Raw genomic sequence first — 27,035 nt, 5'->3', positions numbered from 1 at the left:
CCCATCTGTAAGCGAGACTGGGAAGTGCGCCTGCCTCAGATCCAGGAAGAGAAAGCAGAGACGGGGCTTCATAAAGAGAGAGCACAGTCCCCACCACCTCCAGGTTAAGCCTGCAAGGAAGATGTGTGCGTGGGACCCGCAGCAGCCGGGAGCCAGGGATCGCGCCGGATGCCGGGCTACAACAGCGACATCAGACGACGTGGGACCGACCACAGGGTCGGGGGAAGGGAGGATAACAGAAAGAATAAAGGCAACAATACAGACAAATACAAGACTGCACAGATAGGGTAAGGAGAGGAGCCACACCGGAGGTGACCCAGCCTAGGCTCCGGGAGTGTGGAGGGGTCGCAGAAGGCTTCCAGATCTGAGGTCACCCAGGGACACTGGCGAGGGGGACTGTCCAGGGAGAAACCGTCCCCGCCCCTTGCAGACGGGTCTAGAGCAAGACCAAGTGCATTCAGGAGACAGAGACAAGCTCAGAGCATGGCAAGACGTGCAGCGGAAGAAGCCAGTGCACACAGGGTTCCACGGGACCACAGGCATGGACGGTGACTCGTCGAGGAGCAAAGGGGAGCCACTGCAGGGTTCGAAGCAGAAGCCTGGCCCGAAAGACTGGGCGCAGAGCAGCGATCCATGTTCCCAGTATTTTGTCTGCCGGCACTCAGCTCAGCTGGGCCCTCCTCGCACTCAGCAACCTGCTGCTCCACACCCCGAGTGACAAGCCGGAAACCGCCCCTGGGCTGAGCTGCAGGGCAGCCCTGCTCCTTCACCAGGCACATTCTGAACTCGGATCCCAGCCGTGACAGGACATGTCTCCTGTACCCCTTCACCAAGACTGGGTGACTCCTCATGGGGGCCCTGAAGGAGCTTCCAAAGCTATTTCCCACCTCACCGAGCGAAGCAACTATAAATCAGGCCCCAAATAGTGTGGGTCTGAAGAGCCGCAGAGCAGCCACTGTAATTACAAGTATTTTATCCAGCGCCTGATATGGAGTCCAAGCGGCTCTCTAAGGAAGTTCACCTCTCCTTCTCCAGTCCTCCAGACACCCAGTGGGCGCGCAGCAGGGAGGAGGCTTCGACGGAGAGGGAAGGGGAACACACAGCCAGACAGTTGGGGCGCTGAGCCGATGGCAGGGCTTTGGCCCTGTCAGCCAGAGAGGGAGGGGACCCCACCACAAAACACAAGAGATGACCCAAGGGCTCTCAGAAAAGGAAAATCCGAAGAAAACTGCTTAGGCTAAGTGCCCAGCGTCTGGGGATGTGCGTACGCCTGCGCAGAAGCAAATCTGTCACCTGCAGCTGACCGTGCCTGCCCACACGTGACAGGAGTGAGGCCACTGTACAAGCGGGCCCTTGTTCTTCTGCCGCACTGGGTGGGCCACCTCAGCACACAGCACCAGGCTGGGGATAGCCAATGAGCCTGGAGACATGAGGACGGGCCTGTAGCCTGAGCAAGCACGGGGCCTGCTGGCACTGGCAAGTGCCGACGCCAGGCGCGGAGTCTGCTGGCTGCAGTCGGCTTCCGCCTCACTCCTAGCTCTGCCGTTACTCCCTCGGCTTGACCCGTTAATGGCTGCCACACTTCCCACTGTTCTCGTCGCCCCGGCTTCCCCACTACCCCAGCCTGCCTGCAGGGCAGGCCCAATCCCTGCTTGTGGCCAGGTGCGGAGGAGGCCACATAGCGCAGTGCTGAGAGTCGAACCCTGGTTCTCCCTGTGCTGGCCTGGGACCTCGGGCAGGTGACTCAGCACCTCCAAGCTTCAGCCTCCTCATCTCTAAGAAGGCAGCAAATGTGATGGATGAAGCGAGAGTGGCCCTGGCTTGGGAACTGCTGAAGGTGGTGACAGGGACACGGACGGAAGCCCCTTTACAGGCTTCCATTGACTCTGACACAAACCTGAGGCATCCGCGCATTTTCTGCCTCCTCCTGCTGCCGAGACCTCTTGAGGGCACCCAGCCTTCACCATGGAAGGCACAGCCACGTCTGTGGGGCCTGGTGTCACTACACACAGCCGCAGAGGGCAGCTCCAAGAGGAACAAGAGCCCAGTGCAGGGTCAGCGTGCACGCAGTAAATGCTAGGTTCCTTCCTCAGGAAGCTGTAGAGGGGGACAGTGAGAGGAGCCCCTAAAAGGCCCTCTTTTCACCAAAGTCCCTCATGCTGGTGGCCCAATCTGAGGTTCACTGGGGCTGGCACAGGCCTCCTTTATAAGGCTCTTTCAACTGTGGCAATGGTATTGGGTTATGTGTTCTTTAAAAATTCTCATTTTCAAAGGTAGACTCTGAGATGTTTAGGAATTAATGATACAGAATCTGGGGTTTTCTTTCAATCCCATGAGAACCTAGGGATTAGGACAAGAGACAGAGAAAGCATCTCGGCCAGAGAGCAGAGACAGCTGAAGCCAGGGGAGGAGCACTTGGAAGCTCATTTTACTATTTGCCATGATCACAAAGACGTTGAGAACTCCTTGGAGGTTTATTCGTTAGTCATTCACACTTCGGTGGGAATATATGGAAACAACAGCTCCTCACTAGTCTTCACTCGCACATAACAAGCACCGAGACACCCAGTTTCGCTTGGTGAGCAAAGTGTCCTCCCCCTTACTTGAGGTGACAGCCTGTTCTCACTCCACGCACCATCCTGTGATCTACAAACAGGAAAGGTCTCACGTCCGACTTTCACTGTGACATCAGCTGAACGCAGGTCTCAGCTCAGACTTCTGTGTCCTGGGTCCTGACACGGAAGCCAGCGTTTTATTTCAAAGCCCGAGCTTCTCTGTAACGGGCGGTACCAACCCGGGCCGCGAGCACGGGTGGTGGCCGTGCTCCGGGGTTCCAGGCGCTTCAGGAACGCTGACCTTTCTTACAGTGAAGGTCACAGCCACAGTTATCTGCAGCATGAGATTATGACTCAATTTTTTTCTTACCAGCTTGACACTTAGGACTGCTTTTCCGTTAATAGTGATTCTACCATTATAACAAGAGTAAACATTGCAAATATACTATTTATTTCACCCAGAAGCAAAACTTCAGGGGCTAAGTGCACTCAGACAGCAAACACCAAGTATCCTATAATTTGAAAAACCAGTGAGCGTGAGGCTGCCATACGGAAGGACGTTGAGGTTCGGTTGCAGAGGCTGGACCAGCAACACTGACCCACAAGACACAGAAGCAGCACTCCGAAGGGAGGCGGGGCTGCAAGGCAAGACTTGGGACAGTCCAGGGGCAGGAGAAAGCAGCGAGGCTGGGGAAGCAGTGAGCGGAAGGGAAAAGAAAGCAGAGCAGCGTCCACTGACTGTACGCACGCACGTTAGCGCGCTCGGTGCCAAGCAGCAGATGCTAACCTCAGCTGAAGTGCAACTTCCTGTAAGCAGTGAGGAAAGTGGGAGAACCTGGTGCAGAGAAGGGAATGGGCAAAGGTAACAGCAGAGCAACCGGAGAGTCTTGTGAGACTCACTGCCATCAGTCTCCTGAGTGAGCGCTGGTCCATAAATGGTCTCCCACGCATGCTGCACGCTTAACTCAGGAGGTGAAGCCCCCTCTGCCCAGGCTCAGGTCACAGGCCCAGCCCTGGGCCTGCAGAGGGCAGGGTATTCGGATTCACTGTCCCCACAAGAGGAAAGGCCTCCAAGGACATCAGAACAAGGCAGCAAAGGGGGCTCAGAGACCCCTGCTGGCAGCTACAGGCAACAGCTGGGTTCTGTGTGTCCATCCCCAGAGCAGCCCCGTTGGGTAGGTTGTATTGGGAGGCTTAGAGAGGCGATGTGGCCTGCCCAGGAACACAAGGCTGTAGGGGACAAATGGGAACTCATTCTGACATGGGAGCCCACGTGCTCTCATCAGGCTGCACAGACGGTGGCAAAGAGACGCAGGATCAAAGTCCCAGGACCAACCCCACTCTGTATTCCACTTGAAGGCAGCCGCTGGGATGGGACAGGAAATCTCTGACAGTGAGTCTAGACCAAAGGAAACTTAAAAGAGGTAACGGGTCTTGGAGCAGCTCTATCTTGTCCCACGTCTTCTATCTTCAAAACCCTGTGTGAGAACAAAGCCATCTCTTCTGATGTCTCAGAAGTTCAAGGGGGATGGAGAAGAATACAAAAGAAACTGAGACCATCAGCACTAACAGTCCCAGAGGCGGATGGCGGAAGCGCCCAGGAGGCTGCGGTTTGGGGCTGACCTCTGCAGAGCAGCCGTCCCAGACTCGGCGCAGGGCCTCAGGCATAAGCCCGCCCTGCTTCCCAGGGATCCTGACAGTCATGCTTGCCTCTTCCACCACCCAGAGTGCTCTCGAAAGACAGGCGTTGCGTCCCATCTATCTTTGTAACCTAGGACGGGGCTTGGGGAATGAGGAGCTAATGCTACTTCCAGATGATCCATCAGTTACTGTGCAACCCAGGTCACGTGCAGTCAACAAAGAAGGAAGACTCCACGGAGAGAAGTAAATGCCACTGAGGGCTGCCTGTGTTCCAGCCTCGCTCATCTCTCAGAACCATCGACACTGCTGCTCCCTGGGCCGGGGAAGCCACCGGAGGGGAGGAATGAAGGAAAGGGCCCGACCCCCAGAGGCGCTCAGGGAACGTGTGCAGAGTGAGCCGCGAGTGTCCTCTCCCACCTCTCCAGCCTGGACGGCCCTGCTCTCTGAAGAAGCCAGTCTGCCCCTTGCCAGGTCTCCGGCTCTCTCCAGCAGGATGCTCTGAGCTGTGTCTGGGACTCAGCCACGGCACCCGGGAGTGCTCACACCATCTGGGGCTCCAGGACTCACGTCTCTCACTCTTAAGCCCTACACTGAACAACTGAAGCCATCCGGCAGACCGCCCAGCTGTGCGGCATTTACGGAGCTCCAGCTGCAGGCTGCGGCACGCCGGGCAGGGAGGACTCCGTAGACAGCCAGTGTCCACGCTGCCGTCACACAGCACCGTGTGCTCCACTTCAAGTCACTTCAGGCTCGGGTGGGGCCCGCGCGTCACACTCCTACAGCAGGGACAAGGCCGTGCGCAACTCTCCCACCACTGTGGCACTGGGCGACCTCACCCCTGTTCTGGAGCTCTTTGCTCCTTTTCCTCCTGGGTCCCTCTACTCTTCTCTCCAATGTGATCAGTGACAATCGCCACTCTGCAATGAAGCCAACCGCTTTTGCCTTCGATGAGCTCTGCCTTCCAGGGCAGAGAAGGGTGGTATTTGGGTTCTGGTACCCAAAGCCGAGGTGACTCCAACAGACCTCTGCTTCCCACCAGCTGAGAAATCTAGGGCACCACTTCTCATCTCCCAGCTCCATCCGTGAGCTGGAGAGTGCCAGGGCCCTCCTCAGGGGTCTCTGCAGGGGATGAACAGAGTTCTTCTACGTAAAAACCTGAGCCCTGTGACTGGTCCTGAACCCACGGCCCTGGCAGCCGGCTGCAGTGTCAGAGTGGCAGCACATTGCTGGTGTTTGTCTCCTGCTGGGTTAACTGACACCAGGCAGAACGCTGCTTTCCTTCTGGTTCCCTCAAATCCAACCAGAGGCTATCAGGAACAAGCCGTGCACCTCCAGCCCGCGGTGCCGGGTGCTCTCCAGCTCTTCAAAGCTAACTTTCTGGTAGTGACTGGAGGTGCCAAGCCATGCAGACGGGATTCCTGCTGACGGAACACTGCTGTGCAGTGTCTATGCAGACGGAAAGGCACTTTTCATGCTTTCAAAGGCAAGCACACACACACCCCCTCTTCTTTTTATTTATTTATTCGAGAGGCAGAGAGACAGAGTGAGAGAATTCCCATCTGCTCATTCCCCACATACCCACAAGGGCCAGGGCAGGGTCAGGTGCCTAGAACTTAATCCAGGTCTGCCATGTGGGAGGCAGGAACCCAATTATTTGAGCCATCGCTTGGCTGGCTTGCACCGTCTACACTGGCAGGAACTAGAGGCAAGCAGTGAACCCAGGCACTCTAATACGGGACAAGGGCATCTTAACCGCTAGACCAAACACCTGCCCCGGGAACTCCCTTTCACTGGGATGAACCACGGTGTTGGGGTACCTCATACAGCAACATTATCTTTCCCCGGTGAAACAAAGACACTCCATCGACTCTCCCAACACGTTCTCTCCGTGCTCCGTCCTGACACATGTTTACACCTCTCGGGTAGTCAGCTCTTTAATAAAATGACAGAGACACATCACAAACAGCATTGCAAGGAGCATGACTGCTGCCAATACAACGGGTTCCAGAAAAGATTCAGAGCAATGAAACGCTAATGCTCTTCACAGATGAGTGAACAATGATGAAACCTCACTTTGCAAGGAAAAAGGAAGGGAGGGAGTTGGGAGGGAGGGAGACAGGTGGGAGGGAGGGAGGAAGGGAAAGGAGGTAAGGAGGGAGGGAGAGAGGAAGGGAAAGGAGGGAGGGAGGGAGGAAGGAGGGAGGGAGGTAAGGAGGGAGGGAGGGAGATGGGAGGGAGGGAGGGAAAGAGGGAGGTAAGGAGGGAGGTGGGAGGGAGGGAGGGAGGGAGGGACGGGAGGAGGGAGGGAGTTGGGACGGAGGGACGGGAGGAGGGATGGAGGGAGGGAGGGAGGGAGGGAGGGAGGGAGGGAGGGAGATCATTGTAGGGTAGCCAGTGCCTTTTGAGGACCCCTCTGCTTCAACCTCACGGCTCTCAGCTCCCAGTCTGGGGCCGGCAGCACTACGGCTCCCAGGGTGAGGGGATCATGGAAGAGACAGACAGGAAGCTGAAGGCCAGCAAGCGAGATGCTCACACCTCAACCACCAGCCCCCTCGCCCTGGGCAGTCCACCACCGAGTCCTCAAGGCCACCAGGAACAACAAAGCAATGGGCTCCAACAGGAAGGCCCCCATGGCATGAGGTCAGTGCAGAGAGATGATGTGACCTTCACAGGGTCAGAGGGGGTGGGACACGGCCATGACACTGTCATCTCGGCCACAGCATCACCTCTCCCTCTCGCCACCCAGCACTCGCGGCTCTCCTGTCTGTTCCCCCAACCTGCTGACTCTCCCCATGTACCACGCCTTTGTTCTCGCTGTTTCCTATGCAGGAAGTACACTCCCAGTCCACAGGAATGAGCCAACCAACAGCGCCTGGCTCACAGACCCAACAGCCGGCTGCGTCTCCTGCAGCCACTCAGTCTCAGAGCTGGAGGAAGCCCCAGAGATGGCTGGCTCGGGCCCAGGCCTCAGCATTTTCCGTGGACTCCATGAAAGCAGGTGCCACCTCTAAGTGGAACCCACCTGACCAGGTGCCAGCCAGGTTGGGACCCCTTCCCTGTGATACTGGAATCTGATATCTCTGTGTGACCTCATTCAGTCACTCTAGCTCTGATGACCCTCACACTTCCCAATGCATCAGCCCTGCACCATCAAAGAAACTGGGCTACCCCTGACCTAGGATCCCGTAAGTACGCTTATTCACAGGCTGTCTACCATTCCCGGAGAGCAGCTGCTGCTTTTAGAGATGGAAAAGACACCATCCTTGCCCTCCCTCCAGGGACTTAAAGTCCACACAGAGTCTCAGAGCCTGAGGGTGGCGGCCATCGCCCTGGCACTGCCACCAGATGCCCCCACTGAGTCTGCACAGTGGGGTAGAGCAATGGGCAGAGGCTGTGTAGGACTGGACAGAACCCCAGGCCCCAGGCCTACCAGCCTTGTTTCCAACTCTGCACCCCCACCCTGTTTTGTTAACATCCCAGTGTACCTTCCTGAACTCATGTTGCTTCTGAAGTCATCTACCCATCTTTAGAGTTCAGTCAGGAGATAGGCAAAAGAGACCCTAAGTGAGCCACGACCCAGCATGAACCAGGCAAGAGCTGAGGGCGTCTTCTCCCGAGCCCTCGACTCGCAGACGCACCGCCGCACAACCCCCAGTGGATGCTTCTTGTACTACAAAAGTAACACCCAGCCACCGTGGGGTCAGTGAGTGCTGGGCCGCACCTGCACGCGTCCCTGTGCACAGGATCACAGTCATGAATGGCAGCGCCACCGTCGTCACCACGTGACCACCACAGCACCTGCACACACCCTCCCCAGCCGCAGCTCCCCAGCCCCATCACGGAGTGCAGGGATATCCTCTCGAAGAAGTCACTTACTCCTCATTGGTCAGCAATACTTCTGGCAGACAGAACTGACAAACGTTACCAAAGGGCTTTGTAGTACTTATCAAAATAAACAAGTCTGGTGTTTCCTCTTCAATATGTTAATGAGACGGCTGATAGAGATGAATTTCCTAATCTTAAACTTCCAATAAATTCTACTTTCATGTAAACTGTCCCTTTAATATGTGACAGTTTGTGGGGAAAATGGCCTTCAAAAAGTTCGTGGAAAATGCATGCTGTGAAGAAAAAATACCATGCGTGGATTTCACATTTTTATCCACCAATAAACTTATCTTTGAATTCCATTTTCCATAAGCCTTTTTAAGTCCCTTGTATCTTCCTAGAATTTTGGTATCTTGCTGCACAAAAGAATTGAGTCCCTCATTTTCTTTCTCGTGCTATCTTTGTGGGGTTTTCATATCAGGGAAATGCACACTGGCACCAAGATCCTGATGGGAGCGTCCATTTAAAGAGGTGGCTAGGAGCCTGTGCGTGTGTGTGTGTGTGTGTGCGCACATGCATGCACGCACATATTTAAAGCAATATAAAAGGCTGCTTCCACAAGATACAGACAGCCAAAGGCGCTCCACAGAGAGCTGGAAAGGAGTCCTGGAACACCCCATTATGCCATCGCGATTTGCTGCCTCCTACACTCGTGGGTCTCTGTTGTCATGGCTATTGTCATTGTTACCACTTCCTCCCACAGGGTTTCTGGTTCTGTCAAGCAGTTAGCATCAGCTCCAGTTAATGCTGACAGTGAACACTGGCCGGAAAGGAGCCCAGTGCATCCGTGCCCACACACCAGTGACATCCTGCCCGGGGGTCCAGTGCATCCGTGCCCACACTCACCAGTGACAAACTGTCCGGGAGCCCAGCGCACCTGCGCCCACACTCACCAGTGACAAACTGTCCGGGGGTCCAGTGCATCCGTGCCCACACTCACCAGTGACATCGTGTCTGGGAGCCCAGCGCATCTGTGCCCACACTCACCAGTGACATCCTCTCCTGCTCTGTGCTCAGACATGATGGGACTGTCCTCCCCCCACTTGCACCGCTTCTGGTCCTCTCATTGCCTCACCCTGAGTGCCAGATTCTCCAACTCACTGGTAATTTTCAAAGAATCAGCTTTGCCTTCTTTAGCAGACGCGCTGGTTTTACGTATTTCGGTTTCGTGTCGGGAGGGTTAATGGCGTTGGGCGGCTGCTTATTTTGACCAGCCCAGCTCCAGAAAAGCCCCCAGGCAGCCAGGATTAGAACTCAGATGCCCGCAGCGCAACGGCCTCACCTCAATGAGCTTCCGCTCGTAGGAGCTCGCCAGCTCTTCAGTAGCTTCCCCCGGCTTCTGTGCCGCGACCGGGACGTCCCCATCAACACTCCAAAGATTCGGCACAACTTGAAGAGAAAAAAGTCACTCCATAAATATTTCAACTGTAATCAAAAATTATTCTCCTCATAAAAAAATTCTTCCTTCCCAAATGGTTTCCATTTTTCCCCCAGAACCCTTTTATTTATGGAATACAAACTTCATATATTTCATAATTACAACTTCGGGAGCGCCGGTGTGTGGCAGAACAGGTAAAGCCGCTGCCTGCAGTGCCAACATCCCATATGGGTGCCGGTTTGGGTCCCAGCTGCTTCACTTGTTCCAGCTCTCTGCTATGGCCTGGGAGAGCAGTAGAGGATGGCCCAAGTTCTTGGGCCCCTGCACCCACGTGGGAGACCCAGAGGAAGCTCCTGGCTCCCGGCTTCGGATTGGCCCAGCTCCGGCTGTTGGGACCATCTGGGGAGTAAATCTGTGTATGGAAGACCGATCTCTCTCTCTCTCTCTCTCTCTCTCTCTCTCTCTCTCTCTCTCTGCCTCTGCCTCTCTGTAACTCTGCTTTTCTATTTATTTCTAAAAAAATAAATCTTTTTTAAAAAAAAAACTTTAGGAACATGGTGATTCTTCCCACCGTACCTGCCCTGCCACCCACTCTCCCACTCCTCTTCAGAGAGAAGCCCCTTGATAAAAAAGGGGGGACTATTACAATTGCTAGTCACTTAAACACAGGCGCAATGACGTGAGTGACCAGCTGTGTATGACGACGTTGAGATCTGTCATGAGACAGAGGCACCAGGGTCTGTCTGGTTACTTCTCTGTTTCCGGGCAAACAGTCCATATCACAGCAATGCATGGGATCTCTTAGAGTGACCACACTGCTTTTCTCCAACAAAAAGATACCCAGGGAGGTGATGCCTGCCCACAGCCCGATGTGGGACGGTAGTGGAGGTCACAGTGCACATGGGGCGGGAAGTGGCCATGGTGAACTGTACTCAGGGGGACAGCCAGGCAATCATCGTGATAAGTGCAGCACCAAGGCATGACGTCAACGCGGAGACACGTCAAGGAGACCGGCTGCCAGGACAGAGCCAGCCTGAGCGCAGCACGCACCTCTGGGGGGTGTGTCTACTCCATCACTACCGGGTGTACATCCACACAGGCCCTCTTCACACAGCACAGCAGATAGAGCAAGGCAGAGAGCAAGCCAGACCCTTCCAGGAACAGTGGAAGAGCAGTCAAGAGCGCCAGGTGCGTTGGAAGAATATGGGTGAGTCTCAAGTCTGTAGACAAGGTCAGCTCTGCAGACAGTCCCATGTGCTCCGAGGGCTGAGACTCCTGGACGGCGACCATCACCCCAAATGAGAGAAGGATGAGGCAGCGCCGGGGTCTAAGGCTAGCCCCCTGCGGTGAGGAGTGGCCTTCAAGGAGAAATGGAGAGTGGGTGCTGCAGTTTGGAGAGGGTCCGTGTGTCTCCCAAGGCCTCACATGCTGAAGTTTGGTCCCCGCGGGAAGTGATTAAGAAGGTAGAAACTTAATCCAGCCATGGTGTGTTGCAGGTGGGGTCATCAGGATGGAAGCCCCATCCATGATGGAATCCGGGGTTTTAAACTAAGAGGGAAAGAAGCCAAAGAGGACCCTCACACCCACACACACTCCTCCAGACACAGCCAGGAAGAAGGCTGGCACCAAATCAAGCCTTTGTCTTGGACCTCCACAACCAAGAGCCAAAACACACCTCTTTCTGTTAGAGCTACCCAGCTTCAGGTGTACCATTCTATAGTCGTCTATCTGATTACAGCAGTGCGACATGGACGGACTTGGCATGGAAGACAGCAGACACAGTCAGTGCACTGGGAGGGGGCTGTGGCTCAGACTTCTGCCCCCGACTCGAAGCCAGTTAGAGCCTGCTGTGGCAGTAAGGTCCCTGCGTGGTAACTTTGCCACATGAAAGCCTATGACAGACAGGGCTGGTCACTCAGCAAGGCCCCTGAGTGACAAACAGGCTGCATGGAACCCTCAAGTGTTCCCGTCCCAGCAGCGCCTACTGTTCCAGCTGCTCCATCACAGAGGTGCACAATCACCACCCGAAACCTGAAACCACTGCTTCAGAAAGGAGAGGAGCTGCAGGGAAATAGGACCACTGGACACACTAGTTCACACTCACATCCACTCCACAGCCCACTAAAATGCCAATTTTTTTTTTTTTACCTCCTTCCTCCATGCAAGTGGGCAACAACAAACCCAGTATGATGAACGTGGAATGAACGCATCTCGAAAAGTCAATAAACTATGAGCTAATACAGCCTGGGGAATGAGGGACCAAATGCCTGTTGAGAAGCAGTTGGCAGAAGGCAGGGGTTTAATCCATGCAGAAGGAAACAGGGTTGGTCTGGGCTAAACCGGAAATGCACCTGACTGAAAACGGGGACAAAGCCGGAAAGGCACGCTGGGCTTCTGAGGCTGTCCCACTCGCTTCCCTCCCCGAAACCCCACCACTCCCTGAACAGCAGGCCGACAGCAAACAAGGGGACAAACAAGTACTGTCCTAGGACCCGAGGCTGACGGCTGGGGGCGCTCCTGCGGAATGGCAAAGCCAGGGCAGCCCCCAAGAGGCCCAAAGTAAACATCTACAGAGCTCTTCACCAGTCTCAGGAGCCTGTACCCACATGTGAGTCCACGGCTGGAAAACACCTGACACTTGATCAAACACAGAGACCAGAACAAAACAAGGGGGAAGCAGCCTACAGGAGAGAGACTACACAGGGCAACACTTTAAAGGCAAACTAGGTAATATTCCCAGAGAGGACAGACGATGACACCGTCGTGAAACAAGAACAGGAAGGCATGCAAATAAAATAAAGTAAAATAAAGTAATAAAATAAAAGCAACACAGAGCAAAAGACCTCTTTTTTTAAAAGAAAAACTATGATAGCAAAAAGTGAATATAAGGGGAAAGGGTAGAGAAATTGCCAAAAAAGATAGAAACAAGGGATAATAGAATAGAAGCAAAAGGAAAACAGAGCAAGCATAAATTTATGAGCCCAAGCCGGCGCCGTGGCTCACTAGGCTAATCCTCCGCCTTGCGGCGCCAGCACACCGGGTTCTAGTCCCGGTCGGGGCACCAATCCTGTCCCGGTTGCCCCTCTTCCAGGCCAGCTCTCTGCTGTGGCCAGGGAGTGCAGTGGAGGATGGCCCAAGTCCTTGGGCCCTGCACCCCATGGGAGACCAGGAGAAGCACCTGGCTCCTGCCATTGGATCAGCGCGGTGCGCCAGCCGCAGCGCGCCTACCGCGGCGGCCATTGGAGGGTGAACCACTGGCAAAAAGGAAGACCTTTCTCTCTGTCTCCCTCTACTGTCCACTCTGCCTGTCAAAAATAAAAAAATAAAAAAATAAAGAAATTTATGAGCCCAAACAAGATCTCAAGAATGAAAAAAAAGGTAGCACGAGGAGGAGGGAATCGGAGTCACAATGCAGCAGCGTGCCAGGACCCCCAGACACGGACACCGGGTGCTAGGAGGACACAGCCGTGCCGTGTGCAGAGCACTCTCGTGCACCTGTGAGCAGAGGGGACAGAGATGATGCTGCAAACCGTCAGAGAAGCAGCAGAATCTTTACAAAGCACAGGAAGTCAGAAACGCCACAGGATGTCTACACGGTAGTGTGTTCTGCCAGAAAACAATGAGGGGGTAACTTCACCATCCTGAGGGAGAGGCATTTCCAACTCAGATTTTTTTTTTTTGGGGGGGGGGGAACAGGCAGAGTTAGACAGAGACAGAAAGGTCTCCCTTCCGTTGGTTCACCCCCCAAGTGGCCGCCACGGCCAGTGCACTGCGCTGATCCGGAGCCAGGAGCCAGGTGCTTCCTCCTGGTCTCCCATGCGGTTGCAGGACCCAAGCACTTGGGCCATCCTCCACTGCCTACCAAGGCCACAGCAGAGAGCTGGACTGGAAGAGGAGCACCAGGACAGAATCCGGCGCCCCAACCAGGACTAGAACCCAGTGTGCTGGCGCCACAGGAGGAGGATTAGCCTAGTGAGCTGCGGCGCCAGCCTCCAACTCAAAATTATCAAGCCAAACCAAGCGAGAAGCAGCAGAAAGACATTTTCAGACATTCAATCTCTCAACAACCTCTAACCACTCACCAAAAGAAGGGAAGAAATCAAGGAATAGCAAATAGAAATGTAAATTAGGGAATTATTCATAATACCCAAACAGCAGAAGGAACTCAAATGGACAGGACACAGGAACCCACACAACGCAACATCGTTCAGCTGTGAGGAGGAACAAAGCCCAGTTCCTGCAGCAGCGAGAGCGTTAGGCCAGGCTGTAGAAGCCAGAGGCTGTGGCCACCCCCCCACCCCCCCACCCCCAGTGAGCCCAGGTACCAGGAAAGGTGCCAGGGGCCAGGGGCAGGACAGGCAGTGACGGCCGCAGGGTAGGCAGTTACGTCCTGGAAACGAACACTGGTGACAGTGGCACACACCGTAAACATATTAACAACTACAGCCCTGGGTCCTCAGAAAGGGTGAACTGGGAGGGATGTGAACCACACATCTAAAAAGAGGCTGATTTAAAAACACAGGGGTTGGCGGGTGCAGGTCAAGTGGCTTCCAGCCTGACTAGGTCACAGGGTGCCCGTGGAGACAGCCTCGGCACACAAGTGGCAGGCAGCGTGAGGCGTGTGAGCACGCGGGGGTAGGGGGACACCCGGGAGAGCCCGGAGCTGAAGCCCTGCTGGGGACACAGACCAGGGAAACCAAAAGCCTGTGGGAGGAAAATGACCACGGACAACTCAGCCGGGGACGGCGTTTTTAATCAGTTTGGACAGGATCGGCAACAACTGAACTGTGAGAGTCCAATCAAAACAATAAACTTCTGTGACTGATGAAACACCTTTTTTGCTTAAGGAGCATCTCTCCTGGGGATGATCTATAACTGTGAAATGGCAAGAATGGCAATTTAATACCTCAAAGAAAGCACACTTCTCTGCTCAGGTCAATAACAGCTCACTCTGAACTCAAGAACACAAGGCTTTAAAACAACGTTAGCAATGCAATCGCAAACAGGAAATTTAATCATCAACAATCTCATTCCACACTGTGAGCTCATCTGACAGTGTTCAGAACTTGATGGTTTTCCCTCATCAAGGGGTTTCATGGGGTAGAGGGCAGTGCCGTGCTGTGGTGGGTTAAGCTGCTACCTGTAGCACCAGTATCCCATAGGAGTGCCAGTTTGAGACCTGGCCGCTCCACTTCTGATCCAGCTCCCTGTTGATGGGCCTGGGAAAGCAGCAGCAGATGGAGCCCAAGTCCTTGGGCCCCTGCACCCACATGGGAAACTCAGATGAAGCTCCTGGCTCCCAGCTTCAGACACGTTCAGCTCCAGCCATCGCAGCCATTTAGGGAGTGAACCAGCAGATGAAAGACTTCTCACTCTGTCTCTGCCACTTCCTCTCTGTAACTTGCCTTTCACATAAATAAATTTTTTAAAAATTTTTTAAAAATAGACTCTGGGGCCAGCGCTGTGGCTCATTTGGCTAATCCTCCATCTGTGGCATAGCATCCCACATGGGCACCAGTTCTAGTTCCGGTTGTTCCTCTTCCACTCAAGCTCTCTGCTGTGGCCCGGGAGGGCAGCAGAGGATGGTCCAAGTGCTTGGGCCCCTGCACCCACATGGGAGACCAGGAGGAAGCACCTAGCTCCTGGCTTCGGATCTGCGTAGCTCTGGCTGTGGCGGCCATTTGGGGGGTAAACCAACGGAAGGAAGACCTTTCTCTGTGTGTGTGTGTCTCTCTCTCACTGTCTATAACTCTACCTGTCAAATATATTTTTTAAAAAATAGACTGAGCTACATGGACAGATATTACCATTTTCAGTAAAAAAGTTAAGTTGTGCTGAAAAATGTTGAAACACAGAGAAAAGTCAAAAGCAGAAAATAACTAAAGGTTCGATTTCACAGACTCACCAAAATCTGAAACCCATTGTGTTCAGTGAGCTCTCAGGAAACCAGAGCAATGGAACCGCTCCAGTTTGCAGATTCACACCACATTTTGACATGGACAAGCACAATGGAACCTTCCAACACGGCTCTCCGGCCATCGCAATTTCAGGCAAGACCGGAAATGTGTGTGCTGTCCATCCAGCACGGGATCCCCCAGGAACCCCCTAGGTGCCCCGTCTACCTGGTTAACATCCTCGTTACCCACGGGAGAATCTCCACTTTAGTGAGCTGCCCACACTCCGGGCAGTCAGCAATTTTCTCCCGCGTTTGCACAAAGGCATAATTACAGCTGTTGAACTCCACATGGAAAATGACGGATCGGGCAGAAACAATGAGGCCCCGCTCTGTAAACCCAGGTCATCAGACAGCGAAGCTGTGTGCAGTGGCAGCACCAAGCCGGGGCTTTAAGTCAGAACCACTTCCCGCATCCTGAAGGAGCGGGTTACCCGGCAGCACCAGCAGGTCGCTCTGAGGACAACATCCACGGTTTGTCAGGTGAGCACAGCTGCTCCGCACGGGGTGCCTCTGTGAGACGTCATCCACGGTAAGCAGACACCACGCTGGTCTCCCAGCAGGCACGCAGACACATGGGGTTTATGCCAAAATGATTTTAAGGTGAACCTCAAATACCACGGAGAGCAGCATGGCGAACAGTAGGATAAGGCTGCTGTGTGGCTTTCACAACAGGAACGGCGTGCGGTGCCGACGGCGGAGCAGGTAGAGGTGGCTGTGAAGTCAGAGCCGGTTTCCTAGGACACAGTAATGGGCAGAGGCAGGTGCACCTGGGGCTGGAGCAGTGGGCCACGGTCTGCACCCTGGGCGATCTGGGACACTTCAAGGTTCCAAAGCAGAAGAAAGACTATGCCTGGGAGAGGGGACAGCAGGGACTTGGGGCAGAGCCGAGGGGCTCCCTGTGGACGAGGCAGAAAAGCTGTGGGATTAGACACAAGTCCTGTACCCAAGCCTGGTTCCGCTGCTTACCCTGGGTGACCGTGGCAGGTCTCTCCCTCAGCCTGTCCTCCACTAGCGACTCAAGACTGCCTACACGTCAGGCACCAGACCCAGAGACGCAGGGAGATGGTAGGAGGGCAAACGCTCAACACCCAGCTGAAGCTTATGTGTGGCTACTTCAAAAAGTTCATGGAAAACAATTAAAATGTTGGGGTGCAAAAAATTTGCAATTCATACATAGACGGATATTCGAAAAGTTCATAAAAATGTATCTTTTTAAAAATGCACTTGAAATTTTTGTACCAAAATAAACTTGGCTTTTCACTTCGTTTTTCCCATGAACTGTTTGAAGTAGCCTCATGTTCTAGTGGTGGGTGTTCAGAAAATATGAACGTGAATACTGAATATGCCGGGCAGTGAGACGTGCTGAGCGGCATTAAAGCAGGAGGAAGTGGTGCTGCGGCGTGCTGATTAAGTAAGGGGAGGGAAAGGGAGGAACTACCTGAGCAGAAAACCAGAAGAGAGCAGGAGAATGCCCCCGGAAACAGCACGTGCAAAGGCCCTGGGGTGGCTGGAGCTCCATGCACTATGGAACAGCAGGAGACCAGCAAAGCTAAAGGATAATGAACGAGGGTCAGCAGGGCAGGAAATGAGGCCAGAGAGGAGGTAAGGGACTGTGCACAGCTCTATTCTATTTTCTATTCATTTATTTATTTACTTATTGACAGGCAGAGTTAGACAGTGAGAGAGAGAGAGAGAGAGAGAAAGGTCTTCCTTTTCCGTTGGTTCACCCCCCCAAGTGGCCACTGCGGCCGGTGCACCGCACTGATCCGAAGCCAGGAGCCAGATGCCTCCTCCTGGTCTCCCATGCGGGTGCAGGGCCCAAGCACTTGGGCCATCCTCCACTGCCTTCCCAGGCCACAGCAGAGAGCTGGACTGGAAGAGGGGCAACCAGGACAGAATCTGGCACCCCGACCAGGACTAGAATCCGGTGTGCCAGAGCCGCAGGTGGAGGATTAGCCTAGTGAGCCGCGGCGCCGGCATCTATTTTATTTTCAAAGTGGCGTGGGAGGTGAGGTGGAGTCGCCAGGGAGGTGCACAGCTCTGCTCTCCCTTCAAGAAAGAACTTGCTATTCCATTTCAAGGAAGTGGGGAAAGCACCCAGTACTGAGAGCTGTTTCCTCCAGGGGCCCACAACGCGACAAAGCACTTGGCAGCCCAGAGCGCCCAACCACCCATCAGCCCCACTCACTAAGAACTGCCGAGCAGTGCCTCTCACCCATAGTCCGTGGCTTCCCACGCCACTGTCTCAGTTACCCACCACTAACCACAGTCCGAAAATACTCCTTAGAATAGTAAGGCTAATCAGAAAACTCAGGAAACACACAAGTCATATGTTTTGAATAATACTTATTATGGTATACTTTTATAATAGTTCAATGTATTTAATCTGATTTATAAATTAAACTTTGCCGTGGGGAGGCTAAAAACTAAACTTCATCACAAGGAGGCAGGGATGGGAAACCACGCAGACTGGAGAGAGTCCCTCATGATCTGTGCCTTCGAGCAGCTTCCGATGAGAACGTGGCCCTGCAGTTAAGGGGAGACCATCACACCGGGCTGTCCTTTGTTTCCACAATAAATGTGGGAGGGGAAGGGAGGTGTGTGAGTAGGCAGAAAGTCCCATCTCACAGCAGACAAGGAGCTGCACGTGGTCACGGGAGACACGGCACTCCTGGGCCCCACCCTCGGCTGTGTCACCACACTACTTATCCCTGGCATTCACACGTGCTCTTCCACTGACTGGCCCAGCGCTCCTGAAGCCTTCCGGATCTCCAAACCAAGAAAGATCCAAGCGTCTTTTATAAGATGCCTGGTGGGCTGGGGGCTCCTGGGAGCCTAGGAGGAGACTGGTTGCCAGGAAAACCAATCTGGTGCTCAGAGGGGTGAAACTTTCAGGCCCAGCCCCCTCAGACAGGCAGGGAGAGGGGCTGCAGGTTGACTTAAGGACCCAGGGCCGCATTTCCCATCACGTCTGCATCTCTTAGTCTCCCCAGGTGCCTGAAGCTGCAAATGCTGGACGGGTGGCCCTGCTCACCCTGGGTGGTCCCTCCCTCCACACCCCCTGCCCTGCACCTCTTCCCTAACAGTAAGTAAAGAAAGCACTTTCCTGATTCAGGGAGAAAATGGGTGACTCTAGCATATGAGGGACCCCCAGCAGGAGTGGGAATGGCGGTTTGGCAGCCCGTGCCGGTCAGAAACACAGGCCACAGCCTGGAACTTGCCACCTGTGTATGAAGCCAGGGCAGTCTTGTGGGACGTGGCCTCAGCCTGCGTGGTCTTTCCTGACTCCAGGTAGTGCCAGACGGAACGGCAGGACTCACAGCAGCCGCTGCACCAGGACAGCCCCGCACGCGGGCGTCAGAAGGGGGAGTCACGAGGGTGAGAGTACTGAAAGGAGCGCCCTCTGCCTGGAGCCGGCACGAACCGGCTGAAGGACTCGGACACAGGACATCAGTTCTCTGAGCCTCAGCATCCCACCTGTGCAGCAGCGACAGCGCCACCTCCAGTGAGAACCAGTCAGGAACACACTGGGAACTACTTTTCATTCTCCACGCATTAAAGAGATGCTAATTTCTCAAAAGATGAACGCCCAGGGAAAACCCACCTTCATTGCAAAATCGGAAAGCCACTCCTCTGGAAGGGTGCTTCCCTTCTGGGTCTTTGCAGGGAAACCTGCTCACCTGTTGAGATGCTACAGCCCTTCTCCAAGAGACGGGCTAAAGACAGAGCACACGCGCAGGACAGCTGGGCACGACTGTACCTAGCACCACAACTGCCATCACACCTCCAACAGCCACATTTCTACCTGCACATGTGACGGAGCCTAGCCGGGGCTCGGGCGGCAACTTCAGGGCTGTGTTTTTCTTGCTAAGTGTAAAGTGGTCCGACAGGGAAAACAACTTCTTTGCTGGAATAAAACACGAAGACAGGCAAGCCAGACACAGGGATTTCCTCTGCGGATCTAAGTGACTCAACAGTGTTGGCTGAACCAAAGCCAGGGCACCAAATGCACTCGGCAGGCACGCAAAGGGTGAGCCCGTCAACAATGGCCAAGGTGACGTGGATGGCCCCAGTGCCGTCTTGGAAACAGCTCATTCCGGACCAGCATCGTGGCACAGCAGGCTTTTCTTTCTTTCTTTCTTTCTTTTTTTTTTTTTTTAAGAATTATTTATTTATTTGAAAGACTTACAGAGAGGGAAAGGCAGAGAGAGAGAGAGAATCTTCCATCCACTGGTTCACTCCCAGATGGATGCAAGGGCAAGGCTGGGCCAGGCCAAAGCCAGGAGTCAGGAACTTCCTCCAGGTCTCCCACATGAGTACAGGTGACCAAGTACTTCAGCCATTCTCCGCTGCTCTCCCAGGCACATCAGATCATAAATGAGGCAGCCAGGACTCGAAGTGGCACCCACATGGGATGTCAGCACTACAGGTAGCAGCCCCAGGCACAGCAGGATAAGCCATGGCCTATGAAGCCGGCTTCCCTTATCAGAGTGCTGATGGAATCCCAGTTGCTCCCCATCTGATCCGGCTTCCTGCCAATGTGCCTGGAAAAGCAGTGGAAGATGAACCAAACGCTTGGGGCCCTGCCACCCATGTGGGAGACCAGGATGAAGTTCTTGGCTTCTGACTTCAGCCTGGCCCAGCCCTATCCATTGCAGCCATTTGGGGTGTGAGTCACCACATGGAACACTAATCGGTCTATTGCTCGCTCGCGCGCTCTCTCTTTCTCTCTCTCACTGCCTTTCAAATAAAAGTAAATCTTTACAAAGATAAAATAAAACAGCTCTTTTCAAACTGTGAATGTGTCTAGCTAGGCTCAAAAATTAAGCCAGTGACGTAAATACACGCACTGCAGCTTTACTGGGGGCACACAAGGTAGTCTAAGCAGTGGACCCGCCCAGGCTGTTGATCTCAGTGCCCTGGGGTGCAGACAGCAACAGACGACGAGTGCTTCCGTTCTAAACCTTTGGGTCCCCTTTCTATGGCACAGCAAGCACGGGCAACTCCTGCGATTCATCCTAAAGCAGCCGAGCTACCCGAGCGGCAGAAGGTGTTGATTTCTGTGTGCCGATGTTGAGAAGTCAAACCTTTCTTGGGAAACGACTGTACAACCTGCCTTTAAGAACAGATTCCTAAAATTATAAAAGCCCACACGGAGGATCTCTCTGAATTGTTCCAGTTCCAGGACACTGTGCCACACTGCGGGCAGTTAGATACATGGTGCACACCACAAACAGCATGTTGTCAGTAGGACGACCAGGACACAGAATACAAAAGGCACAGGAGCTGCAGCCGGACAGCCCTGGGTCCGAATGCAGCAGAGCGCCTTTTGCAGGTGCTTAGCTGCCCCCGGCAGGTTCCTGCTCCACCCAGAGGACGCCATCGCACCTGTCTGCGGTCCATGTTGGAGGAGTCACCAAGGAAATGGACGAATCAGCCATCAGGGTCTCGGGGGGGGGGGGGGGTAGCACAGACATCGTGGTGATGTGGTGGCAGCTGCTGGAGTAACCAGGGGCACATCCACAGCTCTGACGGTCCACTCAGACGAGGAGCCCCAAAAGGCCAAGACTCTACCTTGTTTCCCTGTACCCACAAACACCCGGACTCGGACAAGGCACACATGAGACTCAGCACTTCCTGACTGAATCGCTGGCTAGCAATCAACTTGGGCCTGAATCTATAAACCCCCAAAATTAGTCAACAAGGACAGACCTTGTCACTCTTACTGGGGACAATATCCGATTAACAAGGCAGGCTACACATGGCCCTCAAAACTGTTCATTTTTCTCAATTCCTTAAAAAGTTGGTGTTTTCAGGTTGTATGAGTGACGTGTTCACTGCCACCACTCACACATTTGTGTGCCCTGTTGCATAAAGCCAGACCCCTGCAGCTCAAGGACCTGGTACAGACTGAAGTCCCAACACCACCACCAAGTTCTGTGATGTCCCTGCATTCCTAGCGGGCACATGTTCTCTCAGACGTGTGGACACTCTCGTTTGCTCCATTCCACTGCTCCCCAAGGTAGGCCACTGTCCCAGAGCAGAGGTCCCTGTAACAAGCTAACAGTTATGGACACCAAGTGCCCGGCCGCTCTAAGTACCTGCCACACACAGATATGTTCCATCCTCCTTCCCCGATGCTACCACCCTCCCCCCGCCCCCCGAGGCCTAAAGAAACAGTATTTTCACAGTTGCCAAGGGAGGGGATGAGGCTAGTGGGTGCCAGACTCCACCAAAATGTTCATGAGTTATACAACGGGGATGGCTGCACAGCCTCGTGAATGTACCAAAACCCACTGAATGGGACACTCAACAGGTGAACTGCGCGGTAACGGAATGTATCTGTACTAAAAAACCCAAAGAGCACAGACAGACATCTTCTACCAAAACCTCAGCCCCTCGCGCCCACAACCTCTCTGGCCTCCTGTTTATCTCGGTATTTAGACACACAGGTACATACTCAGGTGCTCGGGCCAGCTGCGTTCTGTTACCAAAGAGAGACGGCTCACGTGGCGGAGTGAGCCTGCCTGCACTACACACAGGCCTTGGCGTGCATACTGCCAGTACAGACCATCTTTATCAAGGCTGCATCACAGGATTGAACCAGAACCTATCCCTCTAGTCCCTACTGATCCCAAACCAATGGCACCATGGTCCCCAGCCTTGCACCATCTCTCAGCACAGGTGCGAAGACATTTCTTGGTGATGAGTTCCCAGAAAAGAAAAATCTGGGTACAAGGCAGGTGCAGTTTAAATTTTTCAGCTGAAAAACTCCCACAGACCATCAGCGGCCGCCTGACTCCCACAGGCGTTGGCCTCCTCATTTGTCAACAAGGAAACTTAGTAAGTCGTTTCAGGTGTAACATTCAGACTGTAAACAAGACCCAGGTGAAGCAGAGGGCTAAATGCAGAAACATGAGCTGGGAGCAGTCGCAGCACGTGGACCGGACTGACACAGTCCAGAGAAGCCTGCAGAAGGAGCAGACGCCAGAAGGCTGGACCGCACTCAACGAGACGGGACCCTGGATGGCCAGAGTGGAGGACACACACCCCCAACAGGAGCAGTAGGCAGGTCATCCACCAGCCAACAGGTAACCCAGGCAGCAAGGCAGTGTGGGAAACAGAGCCCCAGGCACACACGGCTGAGGAGGAGGAGGAGGAGGCGAGGTTCAAAACAAAGGAAAATCTCAAACAATTAATGCTCTGGCATCTGCCCCTGCGCCAGGGACCTGTGAGGGACAGGGTACCAAGGCAGAGAGAGCAATGCCAACAGCACAGGCAGGAAGAGAAAAAAAAAATCCCCATCCCTGAAGCTCAAGGTCATGGCAAAGTCTACTTTCAAGGGGATAAAGATAGGTTTAGAAAAGAAGGCACATCGCAAGTTCACTTCCCTTCTGAATTCTGAAGAAAGCCCGGGGTCAGGACACAGAGAGAAGCACACACAGAGCCCCGGTGTGGCAGCCGCCTCCTTGGGGGATGGAGGAGAGCAGGGGAGGGCGGGCGCTCATGGAGAGCAGAGAAGGGGTACGACAGGGGAAGGCAGGCGGCAGGGCACGGCCAGGGGCGACCAGGGCACACAGGGCACTTACTTAGACCAGCGTGGCTCCAAAGATAAGCTGTGGACTGCCCTCATTCAAACCACCGGGGGAGGGATGCACTGGGAAGAAAACCCTGTTAGAAAGGCAGAGTCTGGGGCCCAGGCCCCAGAAATTAGTATCTGGCTAGGAACCTGCGTTTTACTAAATACCCAGGGTGACGTCAATGCTCACCATGCTTTGAGGACCAGTGCACTAAGTCCTAACGATAAAGAAACAGGAAGCACAGGAACACCCTATCCAAGGGTTCTTCCCCAAGAGCCACACAGGACCCTCCAAGGGCTGCCTTTGATCCCACGCTTTGGTACCCCAAAGGCCTGCTCCCCAGCCTAGTGCCCAGAGTCACAGCAACTATCCAAGTACTGTGAGCTATGGGGGGAGTAGAGACACACCCTGGCATCCCTCCCATCTGCAAGGTACAGGGGGGCATGAGAAGGGAGGCCTCCACCTGAGCCAGGGGCAGGAGGACCAGGCACCTGGCCAGGGCCAGCCTCACTGTGAAGGTGCACCTGGAAGCTAAGTGTGGTCTGTGTCCACGTGAGAAAGAAGCCTGGACACACGGGGAGCAAACGGCATAATGAATAACACACTAGAGGCCATTTCAACAGCTGACAGGGGTGTTCGGTGGCCTTGACAACTTCCCAGAAAAATCTTAATTATGCCGAGGAAGCCAAGGCAAGGCAGAGCGGGAAGCAGCAGAGGACAGGAGAGAGGAGGAGGAACCTTGGGGGGGACTTGTAACACGCCGAGCCGGAGGGCTGAATCCACCTCCACTGTCTGCTCACGACGTCTCTGCACCTTGCGAGTACAGTGGGAGATGAAGACACGAGACAGACGTCCTCCTCCTACGGAGTCCAGGAGGTTCCCCAAGGCAGGCTCACGTCCCTAAGGGGGTCTGATGCTGCAGACCATAGACAGCAACAACTCTCTGTATACTTGCCACGCCCAGCATGGAAACTCATTCACACGCCTTGACAAGTGCGTGTGCCACGGACAGGTGGAAGGCACTTCCTCCTCCTGACTGCTAAGGTGGGAAGGCAGAGAGGTAAAGGCAGCCCCCAGCTCACGATGGGTGCACTAACAAGGGGGTAATGTGCATTCAGTAAGAACTGCCCCAGGCCAGCAACACTGGCGATGCTGGGGCTGTGAGTGGGGATGACCGGGGCGCTAGGTGTGCCGTGCTGCTCGGCTGTGATGCGCAGTGGGCCAGGAGGAGGAAGTGCATATTCAGCTCACGATGAGAATGCTGGGACGTAAGCCCTTGGAGAGCTGCACACTGGTCCAGATTCCCTCTCCAAACAGGCTCTCAGACCCCGATGCCGCTATGTCACCTGTGTATCCAGTGCATCGAGGGGGAGCTGCTGCCAGGGGTCAGGGCCCTGAGTCCCAAGAGGAGCAAGACCGTGAGGCTGCCGCCTTCTGAACACTGACACCTGATCTGTGGCAAACGAGCAAACCAAGAGCGTGATTTCTGATGGCAGCAGCGGCTGCATGGCACAGAGTCGGGACAGGGCGCCCTGGGCGAGCTCCGGCCACAGCGGAGGCTGGGCCTCTCCGACGAGGTCTCAGAGAACTGACTGACGGGAAGCTCGGGCATCGAGCTCCCACGGGGGAGAACATTCTGGCGAAAGGAATGGGAAGTGCTACAGTGGGGGCCCAGAGTGTCTTCCTCGCGGAACAAAGAGGCAGCTGTGAGGTTCCAGTGTGATAAAGGTGGGAGCGGCGAGAGCTGGGAGTGGATCCCACAGGGCCCCGTGGGCCAGGAGAGCAAACCTCACGCTCATCGGGGCACAGCCAGCAGGGGCTGCTATGCAGTTCTTTTAGTCACTGTGGTTGCCGTGTGAAGAACAGACCGCAAAGGAGCAGGACTAGAAGGGAAGAGGCCAGCGCACAGCTCTGGCAGCATTTAGGGCCTACGTCAGAGCTGCCGGCCGAGGCCTGGAGCTGAGGGCAGGCAGAGATGGCCAGGCACCTGGCGGGGGGGGGGGGGGGGGGATTTTGAGGCTGGCAGGTCATGCTAAAGAGGGAAGTACTCCCACGTCGGTGGTCTGAACAACCGACCCAGGGGTGGCACTGGCTAAGACAGCTGTGGTCGGCAGAACAGCTCCCAGAGAAATACCTGGCTGTGTTCACTCAGGCGGCCGAAGGGACCTGCATATGGAGTTAGGGCCAGATCTGAAGCTGGAGAGAGGGTCCCGGGGCATCTGGGTGGGCCCAGTCTACTCACAGGCACCCTTCAAAGCACAGCAGTTTCTCTAGCCGGAAGCTGAGAAGCTACAGCAGAGGAGGGGAGGAGGGGAAGGAGGGGGGATAGAGAGAGAGAGAGAGAGAGAGAGAGCTGGGTTCCAACCATGGCAAGGGTGTGCCATGTCACTGCTGGTTCCAGGGTACATGGGCCATGGGCATGGACCGGAGCGAGGCCTCCTGAGCTAAAGGCAGCCCACGCTGAGAGCTGTGAAGGAGAGGGGGGCCCTGGGCCTAGAACTGGGAACTGAATTCTTCAACACCCACAGAGCAAGGGAAGAGATGCTCCAGAAAGGAGCACACTCCGTCAACTCCTCAATTTCAACCCAGGGAGACGTGCGCCGTATTTCCGACCTCCATACCTGTAAGATGATAAACGGCACCAAGTGCCTGTGGGTTTGTTACTGACGCAAGACACAACGAACATGACAGGGCAGGCAACAGAGTGCTGAACATCGGGGTTCCGTTCACGCTGCCACCCAGCAGAGCTGGTGAGAAGGCAGGTGGCTCAGTCAACAGGGAGGTCAGTGTCACTCCTGCCCCGTGGGTGGTGGGGACTTGGGGATTACATTCTGCTCCAAAGAGCAGCACAGCACTGGACACAATGGCGACGCCACGCTTTAAAACACCTCGCCGCACAGCCCTGCCAGCCTCTGCCACAGCTCCCAGCTCCCATCTGCAGGTAGCCTCCGAGGACAAGCTGTCCCCGCTGGCCACTCCTCTCCTCCTGCTCCCTCTGCAGTCTGCGGCCTGCTCTCATCACCGTCACCATGGGCTGTCACTAGATTAGTCCAAGGATCAGCTGCCCCATATGGCCAGATGCAGCTGCGCTCCAGCCTCCCTAAGACCCTCCTCACTCGTGGGACCCCTCTCTCCCATCTTCCCCCCATCCTTTCCCATCAGCCCTGCCCCATCTCTGTACTGGGGCCTCCCCTGTTCGACACTCTTGCTGTGGGGAGGCCCCAGCGCTCAGCCCTGGTCCATCCACTCCACACTTACTCCCTTGGGGCTCTCCTCCACCCTGTAGGCTTCAGATACCCTTGACACACCCATCCTGGACTTCTGGCCTAGGCATCTCTTCTGAGCTCCTGACACAGTCTCTTCTCAGATGTCCAGACAGTGCAGTCAGCCCCACAAAGCTGTCCTGTCCTGGCTAAGGGCCACTCCACACGTGAGAGTCACCTCTCACTGCTCTGGCTTACACCCACACTCCCGGAACTTTCTTCAGCTGCAACTCCTGCACCAATCCAGGGCCCAGCCACCTCTCTCCACATCCACTGCCAATCCTGGTCCAAGCCACCACTGTTTCTCACCTGGATTCCTCTGAACCCTCTGATCCCACCCTTGCCCCCACACTCTGGGTTCCACACAGCAGCCACAGGAAGCTGCTGAAGACCCACATCAGACAAGAACCCCTCTCTGCTCAAAGCCCTCCAGCAGCTCCCACCTCACTCCAAGCAAACGCCGACCTCCCTACAACAACTGACAAGGCCCTGGGGGTCAGACCCTCCCGAGGCCTCAGTGACATCACCCCCTCCTCATCTTCCCCACACTGCCTCCTTGACGGTCCAGAGACAAGCCAGGCCTGCTCCCACCCTGGGCCAGGCCATGCACCCTGCCTGAAATATCCTGCCGCCATGGCCATGTGGTCAGCTCCCGGCTCCTCCTCCAAGTCTGGGCTCATGTGTCACTGTTGCCATGCAGCTCGCCCTGACCTGTTAACCCCACAACCTCCGGGCCCTCCTGACGGCCCTGTACCTGCTCGGCTTTCACTTTTCTCC

The 27,035-nt window shown here is 54.9% G+C and overlaps 1 protein-coding gene across 2 annotated transcripts in view; it reads right to left on the bottom strand.

Annotated features, from left to right (window-relative positions):
* SNX29 (sorting nexin 29) overlaps window positions 1-27,035 on the bottom strand; it is a 473,054-nt gene that overhangs the window by 193,470 nt on the left and 252,549 nt on the right. For both annotated transcript variants that reach the window (XM_062180202.1, XM_062180203.1), the window contains one exon: window positions 9,364-9,470. In XM_062180202.1, coding sequence (XP_062036186.1) covers window positions 9,364-9,470 — 107 coding nt within the window. The remainder of the gene's footprint in view (window positions 1-9,363; window positions 9,471-27,035) is intronic.

Source organism: Lepus europaeus, chromosome 21 (genome assembly GCF_033115175.1).
Source record: "Lepus europaeus isolate LE1 chromosome 21, mLepTim1.pri, whole genome shotgun sequence".
NCBI lineage: Eukaryota > Metazoa > Chordata > Mammalia > Lagomorpha > Leporidae > Lepus > Lepus europaeus.
Note: the sequence above shows the minus strand (reverse complement) of the source record. Positions and strands in the feature narration are given on the sequence as shown.